General features: G+C 37.3%; 3 protein-coding genes across 3 annotated transcripts; 1 reads left to right on the top strand and 2 right to left on the bottom strand.

Moving 5' to 3' along the window:
* Window positions 1–124: 124 nt before the first annotated feature.
* On the bottom strand, window positions 125–4902 carry LOC125225312 (hydroxymethylglutaryl-CoA lyase, mitochondrial). The gene is made up of 6 exons (XM_048128959.1): window positions 4648–4902; window positions 4277–4422; window positions 3515–3638; window positions 2999–3211; window positions 2372–2560; window positions 125–485 (listed from the first exon to the last, which is right to left on the bottom strand). Exons 1-6 carry the CDS (start codon window positions 4711–4713, stop codon window positions 213–215), a joined length of 1011 nt encoding a protein of 336 aa, XP_047984916.1. The 5' UTR covers window positions 4714–4902; the 3' UTR covers window positions 125–212.
* Window positions 4903–5064: 162 nt separating this feature from the next.
* Window positions 5065–6987, top strand: LOC125225320 (protein KRTCAP2 homolog). The gene is made up of 4 exons (XM_048128969.1): window positions 5065–5210; window positions 5307–5461; window positions 6118–6245; window positions 6828–6987. The coding sequence occupies exons 1-4, from the start codon at window positions 5207–5209 to the stop codon at window positions 6934–6936; spliced, it is 396 nt and encodes a 131-aa protein (XP_047984926.1). The 5' UTR covers window positions 5065–5206; the 3' UTR covers window positions 6937–6987.
* A 186-nt stretch (window positions 6988–7173) lies between these two features.
* LOC125225309 (rab11 family-interacting protein 2) lies at window positions 7174–10028 on the bottom strand. The gene has a single exon (XM_048128956.1). The coding sequence runs from the start codon at window positions 9883–9885 to the stop codon at window positions 8437–8439; it is 1449 nt and encodes a 482-aa protein (XP_047984913.1). The 5' UTR covers window positions 9886–10028; the 3' UTR covers window positions 7174–8436.
* Window positions 10029–17392: the final 7364 nt, after the last annotated feature.

Genomic DNA, 17392 nt, shown 5'->3' with positions numbered 1-17392 from the left:
TGGCGGCGCGCGGCGCGGCGCAGCCGGGGAGGCGCGGCGTGCCGCTCACATGATAAATGATAAAAACCTGTATTATTGGACGACGCTCACCAACACAAACACGGACTTCAAGTAAACAACAATGTGATAAGCATATAAAACTTTAATATTATTATTTACCTATGCGTATCATGTACATATTTACATTCTGATTAACATTTATTGTTTTTATGCTAAAGTTCACAAGCTGCAATTTTAACGATATCTTTGTGGTTTTTGAATCTGTCACCGAGAGCTCTGTTCACTTTGGAGTCTGTGGGCTTTCCTAAGAAGTTGGATATGTACCGGCCGGCTTCGACCAGCTTCACGAGGTCTATATTGGTGTTGACGCCGAGACCGTAGAGGTGGTAGACTAGGTCCTCGGTAGCCAGGTTGCCGCTGGCGCCTCGTGCGTAAGGGCACCCACCGAGGCCCGATATCGAGGAGTCCACAGTCGTGCACCCGAACTGCAAAGACAAGTTGTCTTAATATACCTAATTTAATTAAGTATGTGAATGATATGAATGATATTAGGTATCAGTGTTGGGCATAATTCAATTATTTTGTAATTGATTTACAAATTAAATTTTATAAATTGCAATTACTTGTAATTAATTACGTTCGTAATTGAATTAAATGTAATTGAAATTACTTGGTAATTTATAATTGAAATTACATATTAAAATGTAATTTGTAATTGAATTGCAAATTACATTTTGTAATTTAGTGAAAATCGTAATTAAATTAGAAATTACATTTCTGTAATTTCAATTTATAATTGAAATTACATTCTGTAATTGCAATTTGTAATTCAATTACGTTTTGCCCAACACTGTTAGGTATCTACATATGTCGATGACGTAATCTTTGCGCTTGGTTGCTCTATTGAGCGGGTTTAAGTAGGTAGGTATCATCATCATGTCAACGGTTATTAATTGGAAGACTTTATTTCGTCGTAATAAGACTTATATTATATTGGGTGGTTAAATGTTAACTGTGCCAATGAAGCTTGGTAACTCAGTAACACACTTAAAATTATATTTATTTGGTAAGAATAGCCGGACGGATTGATGTAGGTATGTACTATGGAGGTAGGTATAGTTAACTACTTAACTTTAGTAACAACCTACTTTGGTTAGGTAACTCACATTTATGGTACTCAACTAATTCTCATTAAAACAAAAATGTAAGCAAATAACAAACTGTAGATAACACGTCATGAACATAAATTTTTATCACTTTTATCAGTTTCGTTGGTTAGCAACGATAAAATCTCGCCCGAGATGTTAGGTGTTAATGCTTATGACGATAAGGTATACCTATACAGCTATATACCTACATATATATATATATATATATATATATATATATATATATATATATATATATATATATATATATATATATTCGGATTCATATTTGTATTCGCATGAAAATTTGACTAATCGAGTTTTGTGGTTTTCCCATCACGGAGTAATTCTGACAACAAGAACGGCGGTGACCGGTCTAGCATTGTGACCCTACAGTTCGAAAAATGAACAAGCGGCCATTTATCTCATAAATTTTCCATTATCCCATAATTAATAGCCGTCTGAAGGAGCGTTCCCCATATAGTGTCCCGGTATAATGCCCCCCAGGGAGATCTCATATCAATCCATAACTAGCATGCCTCGAGTCTTGACAACTGTTTGAGAAGACATTTGCTCATACCTTCAAAGCAGCCACAAGGTTCGCGAGCCCCTGTCCGTAAGTATTCATGGAAGTGCACGGCGAACTTCTCTGGCGGCGCCACGGTCAGCACCTCCTTCATGAGCCGCCGGACGGAGCCCGACGTGGCCACGCCGATAGTGTCCCCCAGGGAGATCTCGTAGCAACCCATGGCTAGCAAGTCTTTTGACAATGTTTGAGGAGACATTTCTTCATACCTCCAAAGCTGCCACAAGGTTCGCGAGCCCCTGTCCGTAAGTATCGTGGAAGTGCACGGCGAACTTCTCTGCCGGCGCCACGGTCAGAACCTCCTTCATGAGCCGCCGGACGGAGCCCGGCGTGCCCACGCCTATAGTGTCCCCCAGGGAGATCTCGTAGCAACCCATGGCTAGCAAGTCTTTTGACAATGTTTGAGGAGACATTTGTTCATACCTCCAAAGCTGCCACAAGGTTCGCGAGCCCCTGTCCGTAAGTATCGTGGAAGTGCACGGCGAACTTCTCTGGCGGCGCCACGGTCAGCACCTCCTTCATGAGCCGCCGGACGGAGCCCGGCGTGCCCACGCCTATAGTGTCCCCCAGGGAGATCTCGTAGCAACCCATGGCTAGCAAGTCTTTTGACAATGTTTGAGGAGACATTTGTTCATACCTCCAAAGCTGCCACAAGGTTCGCGAGCCCCTGTCCGTAGGTATCGTGGAAGTGCACAGCGAACTTCTCTGCCGGCGCCACGGTCAGCACCTCCTTCATGAGCCGGCGGACGGAGCCCGGCGTGCCCACGCCGATGGTGTCCCCCAGGGAGATCTCGTAACAACCCATGGCTAGCAGATCTTCTGACAGCTGTTTAAGAAAGCAATTAAATTTTACATAGGGTAATCTATTCTGATTCTCCGCCTTGCCTGTGAGTTAAGTAGATACATCCTTTAATTTTTAAGTATTTGTTTTGAAGAATGGACTAACTAGAGTAACTAGGTTTCCGTGTGATGATGCTTAGAACAGATTAGCTATATCTTACTATCCCGTTAAAATTTAAACTGCTCGATCCCACAGTTAAACAGTGAAAACTGTTTTGTGGGACACTGTTCTAATGTAAACTGTTTATTTGTGCGTTAATAAATAAATACAATACAAAAAAAAAATACAAAAAATGAAATTTGCGATGGGGAAACTTAAAGCAATGGCTATGCTCGAGAAAAAACATAGGTACATATATGTTCACACAGCAGAATTTGAAAAACGAAAAAAGACCTAGCACGTATACGAAAAGAGTATAGGTACCTTAGCAATAGATTTAGGAGAGATAGGTCCTTCGTACGGACACCCGACCACACAGGACACATAGCCGCGGACTCTCATGCCGTCCTTCACGGCCTGCTCGGCGACCGCCCGGAACCTCGCTAAACCCTCTTCCATAGAGCAGTTTAGGTTCTTTTGAGAAAATGATTCCGAGCCAGACGGGAATATGGCTATTTCCTCGATGTTGCATTTTTTCTGTTGGTGGAATATGTAAGTGTGATGCGTAAAAAAAATGTTTTTTTTTTTTTAAGATTTTCGTAATAATTTTAATAAAACATGATACCTACAGTGTGTGCCTTTGCAGGCCAGTCAAATAAATACAATTTTCCTTTAAGTTAAAGTATTGAAATGGTTTAAAGCTTGTTCAAACATATTTCTATTTATTTTTAAAACATATTTTAGATCTGTTAACAATGAATGTTCATAAAGTAACACTCAACCAGTAGTTAACAATTAAATAACTAGAGAGATGATGTTTTATATTGAATTGATACTTACAGCCAATTCATACCCCTTAAGGTTAGGAATTAGCACAGGATAGTTAATTCCGGGTTCCCTTTTAATGGTCCTCATAACTTCTGCTCCATCACTCATTTGTTTCACCCATTTAGGACTAACAAAACTGTGTAGAATAAAAAGATTTATTTTAATAATTTATACAGAAAACATATCATTAGGATTTTTTTTTATTTTTTTTTATTAGCCTACTGTAGTGTCCCACTGCTGGGCAAAGGCCTCCCCTCGCTTCTTCCACTCAACCCTGGATCATTAGGATATTTTTTTAAATTTAATTTGTCAGACCTGATTGAGATTTTGAGACCAATGAGATAGTTGGCAATGTTGGCATGACACCTATTTACCGGGCACTCTTTTACAAATCTTTGCTAGATTGCCTGGACCGTCTTAACCTAGGCAGATAGCATTGGAAACTGATGGTTTAATTTTAACCTCCTGATGGCCGGGTTTCAAAATTTGCCATTTTAACTCACACTGAATTGGGGCTTGTGTACAGTGTGTACTAGGTAGGATGAGGGTTGTCCGGAGGTTATGTTTTCTATATATAACAGTTTATTTGTAACATGTACCCATAATATAGCTTGAAAAATAATTTTACTTGCATATCCAAGACAAATGAATTATGAAAACCAATACAAAGTTTTTGTATCCCCAAGACAAAGCCAACCATCCCACAGTAAAATATATTTCTTGGAAGAATAAAAAGTTTTAAGTAGGTAAGTAGTCTTGATATGTTTTAAGTACCTTGCAGATTCAATATCCTTAATTCCAGCGGCTGCTAATTTGCTGATCAACTCAACCTTCATTTGCGTTGGAACAAACTTGGCTTCATTTTGCAGACCATCTCTGACACCCACCTCATAAATTCTTATTTCAGAGGCTTTGGTACTCTAAAACAAATATTTAGTTATACATACTATGTGTAATTGTAATATTCAACCCAATTAAAATTCTAATAAAGTTCCAATTTCAAGAAATAATTGTATACAATTGATAACCATATGTTTAGTGTCAAAACAAATTTTAATATTACTTAGGAACATGAACAATTTAAATTGATTAAGTTTTAATGGGCATTAACATCTAACTAGAGACAGTTGTAAATTAGTACTCACGTATTTACTACAGTTTGTTAGCGGTCGAGTAAGTTTACCTACGGATAGTTTTGTAGAGGAAAACATAATTTGTATCAATTAGTTTATTACTTCATTCAATAAAAATGTACACTAAAAAAAAGTGGCAATCAGGAACAAAACAAAACAATCACCCGCGACGGGTTAATGATATCTTTTAAATTAGTTCTAGCTTGAGCCTTCTTATCACAAAAGTTTTATTTAAATCTCTTATCAGTAGTTTCCATTTGTTTTTTTTCTTCTGACAGTTATGACGTCCCTCTAAAGATGATCTACACTGTCTGACTATAATATTATCTCAACGTGTTATATGTCTGGTAGTTTAAGTGCGCCATTGTGGTTCATTTAGCGTTGTAATACGCGATATTCGAGTTACGTGAAAAAATGCCAATTTTTGGGGCCGATGGCCGGAACAAACTGTCATCGAGTGAAGCGAAGTGACATGACGTGGTCGGCGTCTAAGAACCGAAAACTCGAAAAGCGGTGTTTTTATCGGCTTTAATTTATTTACGTACAAATTGCACCAATTCATTAAAGCAAAATGGGTAAACGACAATTAACTTGTTTTAATACATGTTTATATTGTGATTATTGATAAAATGTTGTATAATATATTCATGGTTTTCTTTATCATTTTTTAGCTGTTAACAGCGCGACGTCTTTCGTGATATCATCGATATTGACCCTCCTGATATTTTCGGGAATGCAAATGTACAAACCATGGCTGGTTAGGTCACCCATGACCATTATATTCGGCGGATACCTTGGGTCTCTCATGTTTATGTTCTTCGTTACCGTATCCTTTATAACAAAATGCAATTGCGCTACTAAAATGGCAGTTGTTTAAAATTATAGGTTCTTTTTTTGTCGTGGCATTGCATAATTATCCCTCGAACCTATTTAGTTTTAATCTGACTCTTATAAGAATCAGCTGAATCTGTCATCAAAAACTATTAAGTAAAAACAAGCATAAATTTACAAAATAATCTAGTCAGAAAGTAAATATTAAAATTTCATAAAAGATTGATGTTTAAAATGGCAATTGCTCAGCCTGTGCTATGAAAATCACTACCAACTTAGCTTTGTCTGACTCTGAACATCTATAAATTATATAAGATTTTTTTTTAAGTAACCTCACTTGGATACTGCTGTAAATAGGATTCATATGTTATGAATGCATCAAGCATGTTTGCATTGCTCAACCAACTCATTTTAAGCCAGCAGCTGTTTGCTGGCACACTTAATTGTGTAAAATATGCGCACTTTGTAATGAATTTAGTTAAAACTTAATTTTATTTTATTATTTTGTAAGCTTATGATTGTAATTGAATAAATAAATAAATGTTATCATAGTGGATGTGTTAAGTTTGTTATGAATTTAAATTTTGGTTATTTAGAAATTTATGGGTTCCTTAATAGTTGTGTAAATTTATTTCCTTAACAATAGTACAGGCCATAGGTAATCTAGAGGCAACTCTGTTTGGGAAGAACTTCCAGTTGAAGCTGCCGGAGATTGTGCTGTCCATGGCAGTGTCACTAATTGCTGCAGGAATGGTGCACAGGATTTGCTTCACAACATGGTAAGATGATAAAAATGTTCTGTTATCTATTTCAAGCATATTTTAACTTAAGTATAGTGTAAGATAATTCAATCAAAACTGAAAGGGCCTGGCTGTTCATTTATTTGGTGGATCAAAGGGCTGCAGAAAAGTTGTTGTTCTGGCAAGCTAGGCATGCAAAGGCTTTATTTTGGGGCCCAAAAACATAATGTGTAAAGAAAATTCATAAAGTTTCAGATAACTAATTCTTAAGGAGCAAAATTAATATAGCATGGGATGAAACTGAATTTGTTAAAGTAGGAAGTGTATGGTCACTTCTTCATAAGTAATTATTTGTGAATGGTAACATTTTTTATGTACTCTTTATAACAGGGTAGTCAATTCTACTTCAATGCAGTGGTATCAATTGGCTCATCTTTGATAATTTACATACCTTTTTATCACTAGCAATGATGTGCAGAGATTGCTATTATGTATGAGTCATATCCTCTATATTGACGGACTATTCTGATTAGATAATAAAATTATACAATAATATGAATAACCAAAGTTGAATAGCTCCTGTTTACATTTTTGTTAATATTTGTCATTTGTTTGTTTCAGTTTAATATTTTCTATAATCGTCATTTACTACATGAACAAGTTGTCACAAAAGACTTATGTGATTGGTGCACCAGTTGCAGCACCAGCCAAGGCTCGTCGCCATAAGTGATTATCTCAATAAGTCAATTTTATATTATTTTATAATAAAGTAATTCTCTCATATGTTTCTATTATTTTGAACACCTACCAACCAACGTGACAAAGGGATTTAAAAAACAACAATTAATGCATTTTGTTAGTATATAATTTATTAAATTATACTCGGTGTTATAGCAAACTAATCTACCTCTTAACTTTTAGGTAAAAACACTAAATAATTTTAAGAGTTAGTAGTTCACCAATGTGGAAAAAATGAAACAATTTGTTAATAATCAAAAATAAATAATTAATTGTGGCTGTTACTCATGTTTTTGCACTTTCATACAGCCATTAATTAAATACTCTCATAAGTCATGTATTAATAACTATGAGTGAAATACAACCTACACTTATATTTTGTTCCATTTGTCTTTTGAACAAAATTATCACAAACCAAAAAAAAACCTTAGAGGTAATACAGTATTGCAAAAATAATAAAATCAACCAAGGATTTACAACTGCCTACATGGCTTTTAAGCAACAATTTTGCTATCAAAATCATTCAGTACGACAATCGGAATTGCGTTGTTTATGCTCTTTATCCTGCTGATATACAACATTAGTAGAGAGATTGATTAGATCGTAATTACAGATAATCTTATTGTATGGAAATATTTTATTTTACTATGAAAAAAACTGTATAGGAAATGATAAAATTTATACCAAGTTACATACCTATAAAGGAGGATCAACTTGTAACTTGTTAATAAGCTTTGTAAGTTATATGTTGGACCATAGACTTAGATATATAATTAAAGATCTAGTTTTAAATAATCAATTAGTCTTTTAGAAGTAGTGTGCATCTACTTAGAATGCTTAACCCTACACAGATATTGCACACTGGCATCTTATAAATAGAAGTCTATTGTATCTTAAATTAAGGTAATACAAGAATAGAAGTGGATACATTCACTTTATCTTACAAACTATGAAATAATAATAAAAAATCATGTTTGAAAAACCCTACATTTCACACATTCAAGATCGGAACAACAGACTGTAAAATAAATTTTAGAAATAATTTAAGTGGATGGTGTGAGTTTGGCACTAAAAATGGAAAATATATTTATTTCTTAAGTAGTTATGTAAATAATTGACCATATTTAATAAAATAAAGGAAAATTGATTTTTAACCAATTAATATCACAGACTTTTTCAAACATGTAAGGCACATAGATACATTAGACCAGCCTGTTAGCACTCATTCACATGGTGAAAGTTGAGCATTAACCTATTAGACAAGGCTTAATTTAAATTCTAGAAAATACTCATGCCATTCTCTTGCTTAAAATACCTGTAGTGGCTGTAGTATTCATGGACAAAACCTAGAACAATGGGCTTTTATATTGGAAAAAACAATAAGGCTAGCATAATATTTCTCACAATTCAATTCAATAGGTTCTTTAAAAAAATATATTAAACAATGAAAATAATTTATCAAAAACATGTCCATCTATGATTTGGACACAAATTACTTATTCCTTATGTGCATGCTGTTATTTCTGGAGTAAGGGTTTTGCAAGATTCTCGGAGTTGTTTCCATCACTCTCAAAAGTAGCTCATCCAAATAATTTTCCAAATCTTTGGTTTTCTTCTTTTCTGTTTCAACATCTCTTTGCATGTTGTACACCATTACAATCAGATCTTCTTTGGACTTGCCTTCCAGTTGCTGCAGGACTGCCTTGGGTATGCTGTTGTATACAGGATTGATGGAGTCTTCTTCTACAATATTTTCTTCTCCAACAATAATTCTTTCTTCAAGCAACTTTTTAGGTTTATTGTTGCTACCAAATTTTTTAAAGAATTTTGGACTGGGTTTTTCTTTTAAAGAGCTTGGACTGTCAAGTTTTTTATTTCTTTCAAGGCTTGTAGATTTTTCCTTGTCAAGCATAATTTGGCTGACAGTATGCCTTTTAGAGTAAAGCTTTTGGGACCATTCATCATCCTTGTCAATTATTTGGGAAGGTGGCCTCGGAGGAGTAAATGTATCAAGATTCAGTCGCACAGGTTTTTGAGGCACTGGGACAGACTTGTCAGAGTTTACTAAGTTACTACTAGTAGATCTTCTCAAAAACTCCCCACCTCCCAGATTTTCAAGAGAAGCATTCATAGGGGAAGGTATGTATTTGTGTCCTCGTGGTAGTGTATTCACATTGAGGGAACTGCCAGAACTTTTGTGGGACAAGTCATCAAAAGCAAATTCATCTTCATCCTCACTAATGACTCCAGGGTCTGCCTCTGTTGATAACTGTCTTGGTTCATAACTCTTGGGGGTAGAGTGGTCTGGTGTGGACAGTGCTGAGTTTTTCAGATTTCCAATGCTACCACTTAGAGATGATGAATCACTCTTCTTATCTTTTTTGCTTAAATTCATTTTTGATCCTAAGTTCTTAGCAAATTTTTTTAAGCCTTTGCGTTTTTCGATACTACCAATGCTCATAAGACTCCCGCCTACGTTTTGGGCGATGCTCGATAAAGATGACCTATGTTTGTCTTTCTTGCTGAGGTCAGTCAAACTGCCCTCCTTTACAGTAAAAGCAATCTTGACCTCTAACTCTCCTCTATTTTTGTCATTTTCCTTTCCTGGCTTGCCTTGCAAAGTATACCAACGGTTTCTAGGCCTCTCATAAACATCGAGGTCTTTTAACGGAATCGATATTTGACCTAGTAAATGATCTTTAACAATGTCTTCATCATACACTTTCAAAACAATTTCTGCAGTGTTACCCTGAGTCGGTATACGCAACTCGCATTCCTCAAGCCACTCTACATTCTCGGTGGCTTTGTGCTTGACGGATGTTTGGAATTTTTCTTTGCCGAGGGCAATGGTAACAAAACATTTGTTAGTACCGTTTTTACCTTTAATTAGTAGTCCACGGGCTCTTTGCACCGTTACTTGAACGTGCGTTGGATCCCACATCGTGTATGAATAATAGAATCACTAACACTGATATTTGGGTAAATTTAACGTTTTATTTAGGTAAACTAACACTAATTCGTCTAATTCGAAGTATAAACTAATGAATGTGTCATCAGCTCAGCTGCATCGTTCGGTACTTCACTTCACCCAATATATTTTGTCTATGGTGCTGAATTGCTAATGCTGCTACTGACATTTGACGTCAGATCATTTCGACAAAACAATCTCAAAAAAAAAAAAAAACTACTTATAATAATGATGAGTGGATACAATGTTTCAAAAATATAATCCACGACGATTTAACTCCAAGCATTTGCTAAAAACAAGGATTACGTCTCACTAAAAAAAATCGAAGAGGAGTGATTGTTTATGGTATTTAGGTTTATTCCACACTGATCTGAAGCATTTCAACTTTACCCATGTTATTTCAATGTGATGTTAACTTATTCGATAGAGTTCAAGGTGGTACGGATACCGTAGGTACCGTACAAAGACCTTTACAGGGAACAGCGCAATCACAATTTTTGCCATGCTAAATTTTCAAAAAATGAGTAGTAATTTATGCAGGCTAGTTAGTTTTAACTGCAAGTCGTTAAAAAGATCTATGCAGGGTGTGCAGGCATTATGTGAAACGGCGGACGTTCTGGCGTTACAGGAACATTGGTTACTGGGTCATGACCTTCCGATATTGGGAGCGGTTCACAAAGACTTCGCATATACCGGAGTGTCGGCAGTGGATGCCGCCGCTGGTATTCTCACTGGGCGTCCACATGGAGGTGTAGCAATTTTGTGGCGAAAATCCATTTTTACGGAAGTTTCGATTATTAGCTGTCAAAGTGTGCGTTTAACGGCCATTAAAATCAAAATGCCAGACAGGTCTATGCTAGTATTCAGTGTTTATATGCCGGTAAATGCGCCCGAAAACTTACCAGTGTTTACAGAGTGTTTGGGCGAAATATGTGCAATTAGTGAGGAAAATAGTGATGTAGAAGTGATTTTTGTACTAGGGGATTTTAATTCACATCCTAATGAGTTATTTTGTGATGAGCTTATGAACTTCTGTTCAGCGCAAAACTGGTGTTGCGTTGACCTAGATATGTTGGGCATTAACTCGGGTACATATACGTATACAAGTGAAGCACATGGCTGTAGCAGGTGGTTGGACCACTGTATTGTCACAGAAGCAGCGCGGCAAACCGTACGCAATATAAAAATAAACTGTGAAGTGTATTGGTCCGATCACCTGCCCCTTATTGTTGAATGTGATCTTGATAAGGTACAAATTACATCTAATCCCGGCAAGCCGCGTCACGACGGTGTGGTGTGGGGTGAGAGACAGGCAGAGCAAATCGAACGTTATCACTCAATCTGCCACGAGAAATTGAGACTGCTTGATTTCCCGGCAGAGTTAACGTCTTGTGCGGATAAGGTATGTAATGAACTAAAACATAAACACATTTTAGACAATATGTATAATTACATTACCAGTACAATGACGGAGGCGGCTAGGAGGTCGAGTAGGCACGGTGGGGGTGGATCGAGTAGGCATATTGCAGGCTGGAATAAATATGTTGCTGACGCTCACAGGGACGCTCGGGCTAAGTTCTTAGTATGGGTAGGTGCTAACAGACCATCTTCGGGACCAATCTATAGCGAAATGTGCGAAACTAGGAGGATTTTCAAGTCACGGCTGAAATGGTGCCAGGATAGGCAGGAGCAGATAAAAAGCGACATCCTGGCGTCAAATCAAACACATAAAGACTTTAAATCCTTTTGGAAAAACACGAGTAAATTTAGTACCAGGCCGAGTGTCCCTGTGTGCGTGGAAGGAAAGTGCGATAAAAAAGAGATTGCTAACAATTTTAAACAGGCGTTTGCGGTAAGTCCACTTATTATAGACCCGCCGGAGGTGCTTGGTGCTGAGGCCGTCATGGGACCCCTACTGTGACCTTCATGGCTAAAGATGTCAAAGCCATCATAAAAAGCATGCAGAGGGGCAAATCTCCAGGACATGATGGTCTCAGTATTGAGCACCTTAGGTATGGTGGTGAACACGTACCGCGCGTGTTAGCAATGTTTTATACGCTATGTTTAAGACACGCGTATCTTCCTAACCAGCTCACACGCACCGTTGTGGTACCGCTCGCGAAAAACAGAACAGGCGATCTTTCTAGTCTCACAAATTACCGACCCATCTCACTTGCTACCATAATGGCTAAAGTTCTTGACAGCTTGCTCAATGCACAACTTCAGAGCCATGTAAAGTTGCACGATGCGCAGTTCGGTTTTAGGCCTGGACTGTCAACTGAAACCGCAATATTGTGCCTTAAGCAAGCTGTCAGGTATTACAGAGATAGGAACACGCCTGTGTACGCGTGTTTCCTGGACCTGTCAAAGGCTTTCGACCTTGTTGTTTACCGCATACTGTGGGAAAAGCTAGCCAAATCTGGAATACCCAGGGAATGTATAGATCTGTTAAAGTATTGGTATAACAGCCAGGTCAATCAGGTGAGATGGGATGGGGAGTACTCGGAGGAGTATAAATTGCAGTGTGGCGTGAGACAGGGGGGGCTGACATCTCCCACCCTATTTAACCTGTATGTCAACGAGCTCAGTGGGAGACTCAGCGGCGAGCGTGTCGGATGCTATGTGTTGGGAACATGTTTTAACAATATAAGTTACGCGGACGACATGGCGTTGCTGGGCCCCTCAGTGGGTGCGTTAAAAAAGCTGATAGCCATATGTGAGGAGTACGCTGGGCAGCATGGTCTTAGGTACAACTCAGCTAAAAGTGAAGTACTTATTTTCAAGGCTCCTAAGTATAATTCAGAAGTGAGTGTGCCTAGGATTGTGCTGGATGGAGTGCCCCTCAAAGTGGTGGAGAGCTTCAGATATCTGGGGCATGTGCTTACCAGAGATCTGAAGGATGATGCGGATATGGAACGGGAGAGGAGGGCTTTGGCAGTGAGGGGCAATATGGTTGCCCGCAGATTTGCACGTTGTAACACACAAGTAAAGTTAACACTCTTCAGGGCATATTGTCAAACCTTCTACACGTGCAGTCTGTGGGCAACATTTACGCAGAGGGCCTACAATACTCTGAGAGTTCAGTACAACAACATCCTGAGGATGCTGATGAAACTGCCAAAGTATTGTAGTGCCTCGGGCATGTTTGCAGAGTTACGCATAGATGACTTTTATGCCATTAGGCGTAAAAGAATAGCGTCCCTGCTAAAGCGCGTGCGTGGCAGTAGCAACAGCCTCCTGAGGGTGTTGTCTGAACGCCTAGATTGCCGCCTCACAAAATACTGGGTAGAGGTGGTGATAGGCGCAGACAAATAGCCTGGCTCGGTGTTGTCTCCTCTCACTAATTTTAAGTATGTAAATATAGTTATTTTGTATTATTTGTTATATGTATATAGATATAAGTACATACTAACATAGTCCGTAAGTCTAGTATATTTTACTAACAAAATTATGGATCATTTGGTCTGAATTAAACGAATTTTAATTTTAATTTTTTTTTTTTTTAAATTGAACCTTATCACTGAGATAGAAAGGCGATCGTATCAGACTAGCGAAAACGGTCCACATGGACAACGGTTAATCAAACGACTGATAAACCTATGTAACAGATTTGTTAGCATAAGTACCTAGAATTAAGAAAATGACATGTAAAATATCTTTTTATTAATAAATGATCGTATCGTATCGTATCATGAGAGGGCATTGTTTGGGCTAGTGTCTCTCTCGCACGTGTGGCCAGTGTTAATGAGGTGGAGGAAATTGGACACAGAAAGTGGAGATGGGCTGGGCACATTGCCAGGATGGACCATAGTCGCTGGGCGAGACGAACTATGGTGTGGAAGCCCGCTAACACCTGCGGTCGCGGCAAGCCCCCCCTTAGATGGAGAGACGACATCTGCCAACTAGCTGGCGATAACTGGATGCGGATGGCAATGGACCGACAAGCGTGGAGGAATGGAGAGGAGGCCTATGTCCGAAGACGGGCGCTTTAGAGGCTGCTATAGATAGATAGATAGATATTATTATTTTAGTGTTATATTCAGACTAGGGTTCCGATATATTTTAAAGAATGGGCAAATAATTACAATGTCATTGTTTTGATGTCAATAAATCAAAGATTTGCTTGATTAAAAATAACCTTCAATTGGGTATTGGTAGATTTGGTAGTAACTTTGAATATTGTCTGGTATCCCTGTCGCAGTAAAATAGATAAAACCGTTATATAAGGTGCTAACAAATTAGTCACGGATAATAGGCTAGCTACTTGACCCTTTTTCAAAGTATGTCTTATATTATTAATTACTGTCTAATTAAACGAAAATAGTACCATATTTTATTACGACTTGAAAACCCGCAAAAAAATTATTTAAAGTTTACTTTTACGTGATCAGGCAAAAACAACACCAGCCATATTAATCTATAGAATATCTATGACATGACGTCAGTATATTTAGAAAAAATATTTCACATTGTCACACCCGTCAACGACTATGAATTATATAGTTTTCGGAGTCCATAATTTAAAAAAAAACATACACACATCTTTAATTAAAAATACGCAGTCATCACGCACTTTTAATGCCCGCAAGCTATAAATATTGATTTCTTAAGTCAAATACTACAGAAAACAATAACTTGATGTGCTAAATTCGATACGAGTCTAGTAGCCTATTTAAGGGACGTTAATTAACATCAAAACAATGAACTTTCACTAGAAATTACTGAAAAAAAAACATGACTTTTTGTTTTCATACCCTTAACAAAAAAAAAATATTTTAATTTATTTTCTAAATACTTAACCATCCTCTGTAATGTAATTGCCTGTCAGGATGTTTAACAGTGTCTCTCATGACACGTTAACAGTGTCTAGAGAGGTCTCATTTAATAATTTTATTAACGGGGTGTTTTAACATAGCATATTTGTTTCCTAGTTTTCTCTAAAAAAACATAACAAAACCTATGATGTTTCATACATAAATATACTCCAGGATCGGAGTACTATCAGCCGTAAAAATATCCGTGACTAATTTGTTAGCACCTTATATAGTTATAACCCTAGGAATATAATTATGCGTCGTAACATAGTTAAACGAAAGCGATTAATTGCTATCTTACTAGGAATATAACTATAACACGTTACTAGTTTAGTCCAATAGTTATATGACTGGATTCAGTCTAGTGAAATGATTGTAGGCAGGAGTGCGGCGGTGCGGCAGAGGTATAGTTATAACTAGGGTTGCCAACCGTACTATATAATATAGTACTGTACTATATTTTGGCCCAGCGTACTATATTCTATATAAAACATATATAGTACGTAAAAGTACTATATTTTTGGGGTCCATGCCAGTGGCGAATTTACACTAGGGTCAAACCGCCAGGAGCGGCGTTTTGATAATGAAAACAATTTCGCGCTCGCTCCGCTCGCGCTTTTATTCATATTTAACCTTCACTGTGCATTTCATTACTTCGTTCTGACCTGCAAATATTGCAGTTACGTATAAAGCCATCGTTGGTCGCAAACATTTGTATTTTTTCCATGATATATTAAATAACGACATTTCTTAAGGGGATTCTCTACTCCGATGAGCTTCGATTTGAATCCATTGGTATTATGAATATTTTTCTAAAGCATATCATATTAAGAGAATCGTCTTTAAACAAACTAGCATCCCATAATTAGGTACCTACTTCACAGCTCATTGATTCTGTGATATTTAGCATCAAAGTTGAACTATTTTAGGACCGAAACTGGTTCTTTGGTCAAAATTCATGCCTTAATTAGTTTATAATTAAAATCGCTTTTGCATTTTTATAAAAGTCTAGATTTCATTGAAGTAAAAATGTTTTTAAAACAATGTCAAATTTCATAAAAAATATAAGTACTTATAATATGGGTATTCTTTTTTTTTAAATATAGGTCTTGTAAAAAAAGTAAGTAGGTAACTATTGCAATTAAGAGAATATTAATAGGTACGTAAGTAAAAATTGCATACCTGTCAATAAATTTAGAAAGTGATAGAAGACTCAATATTGCATATTTTTCGAAATACGCCATATATATTGTTGGTGTTCAATAAAACATTTGGTACATTACATACAATAAACAACTAAGTAGTTATATATTACGCTAAGTAAAACATTCGACAACATGAAAGTTTGCTTTTTAAAAAAAGGCCAAATGTTAAATTGGTAAATGTGAGCTTGGCAAATAAAACAATAAGTTGGGAAATGAACATTCGGCGGAATAAAATTCCGCGAAACGTGAGTTGGGAAGTGATATTCGGCCATACAACTTTCGACGATACTTAAATAAGAGAACCAATGCAACAAAAAACTTGTCAAAAAACGATGAAAACCGAATGGAGCCCCTTAGTGTGGACAGAAAGAACGATCTCTACGACTTGGTTATCGATTATGTGTACCGTACTATATTTAATTTCGGTGTACTATATTTTTTAGATGGAATTTTCTAAAATACTATATTTCCCTAAAAAAAAGTTGGCAACCCTAGTTATAACCCTAGGGATATATTGCGACATCCCCAATTTATGACAGTGATGACGTCACTGAATAATGATGACATTGTCAGTAAGTGCGAGAGGGACACCAGCCCAAACAATGCCCTCTCATGTGGACACACTTTTTGGCCTAACTACTCAATCTAGCTTAATATCTCTAAATCTGTGGTAGAAGTGGAACTATTTTTTTATCATAGCAACATTTGTTCTCATTCAAAAGTAGGTACAAAAGTGACTCAATAGTATGCCACATGCAAAACGGTTGATACAGGACTATCATGACCATCAGAACTTAGTCCAGCACGGGAAGCATGGTCGCGCGATAGACGATAAAACATCAGGCCGTCCCTATGCTGTCCCTAGGCGTCCGTGCTGTACATTGCCTACTGTACAAAGTACAGAAAAGAGGAACAGGGAGTGTTTTAAATCGACACGAGTTACGAATTTCATTTTCGCACCTGTATCGTACGACGTTTTTCAGTACAAATGGCCCTTTAAGTTTCGACATAGGCACAATGAACCACTTCTCGCACTAGTGCGTAAAAAAAGCACCATCTGTACTGAAATAGTAGCTACATTACGATACTAGTGCGTAAAAAAGGAAGTTCGGAACGAGTGGCGATAAATTAAAACACGACCGAAGGGAGTGTTGTAAATCGACACGAGTTACGAATTTCCTTTTCGCGCGTGTATCGTACGACGTTTTTCAGTACAGATAGCCCTCCGAAGTTGCGACCTGGTATATAATGATTCACTTTTCGCACTAGTGCGTAAAAAAACACCATCTGTACTGAAAAGTTTTTTTTAAGCTTTTCGTCAGACGTTCGTTAGGCGCCTCCGAAAGGTCATCATTTGTCATCGCCAGATTACGGAAACGGATTGCACAAAAGACGCCTTAGAGCCACTTCCTCTTTCCTAATGCTGCGATTGCTATGGAAAAAAGACAAAGCATTTTAAGC

The sequence above is a fragment of the Leguminivora glycinivorella genome, chromosome 4 (genome assembly GCF_023078275.1).
Source record: "Leguminivora glycinivorella isolate SPB_JAAS2020 chromosome 4, LegGlyc_1.1, whole genome shotgun sequence".
In the NCBI taxonomy this organism is placed as follows: domain Eukaryota; kingdom Metazoa; phylum Arthropoda; class Insecta; order Lepidoptera; family Tortricidae; genus Leguminivora; species Leguminivora glycinivorella.
Note: the sequence above shows the minus strand (reverse complement) of the source record. Positions and strands in the feature narration are given on the sequence as shown.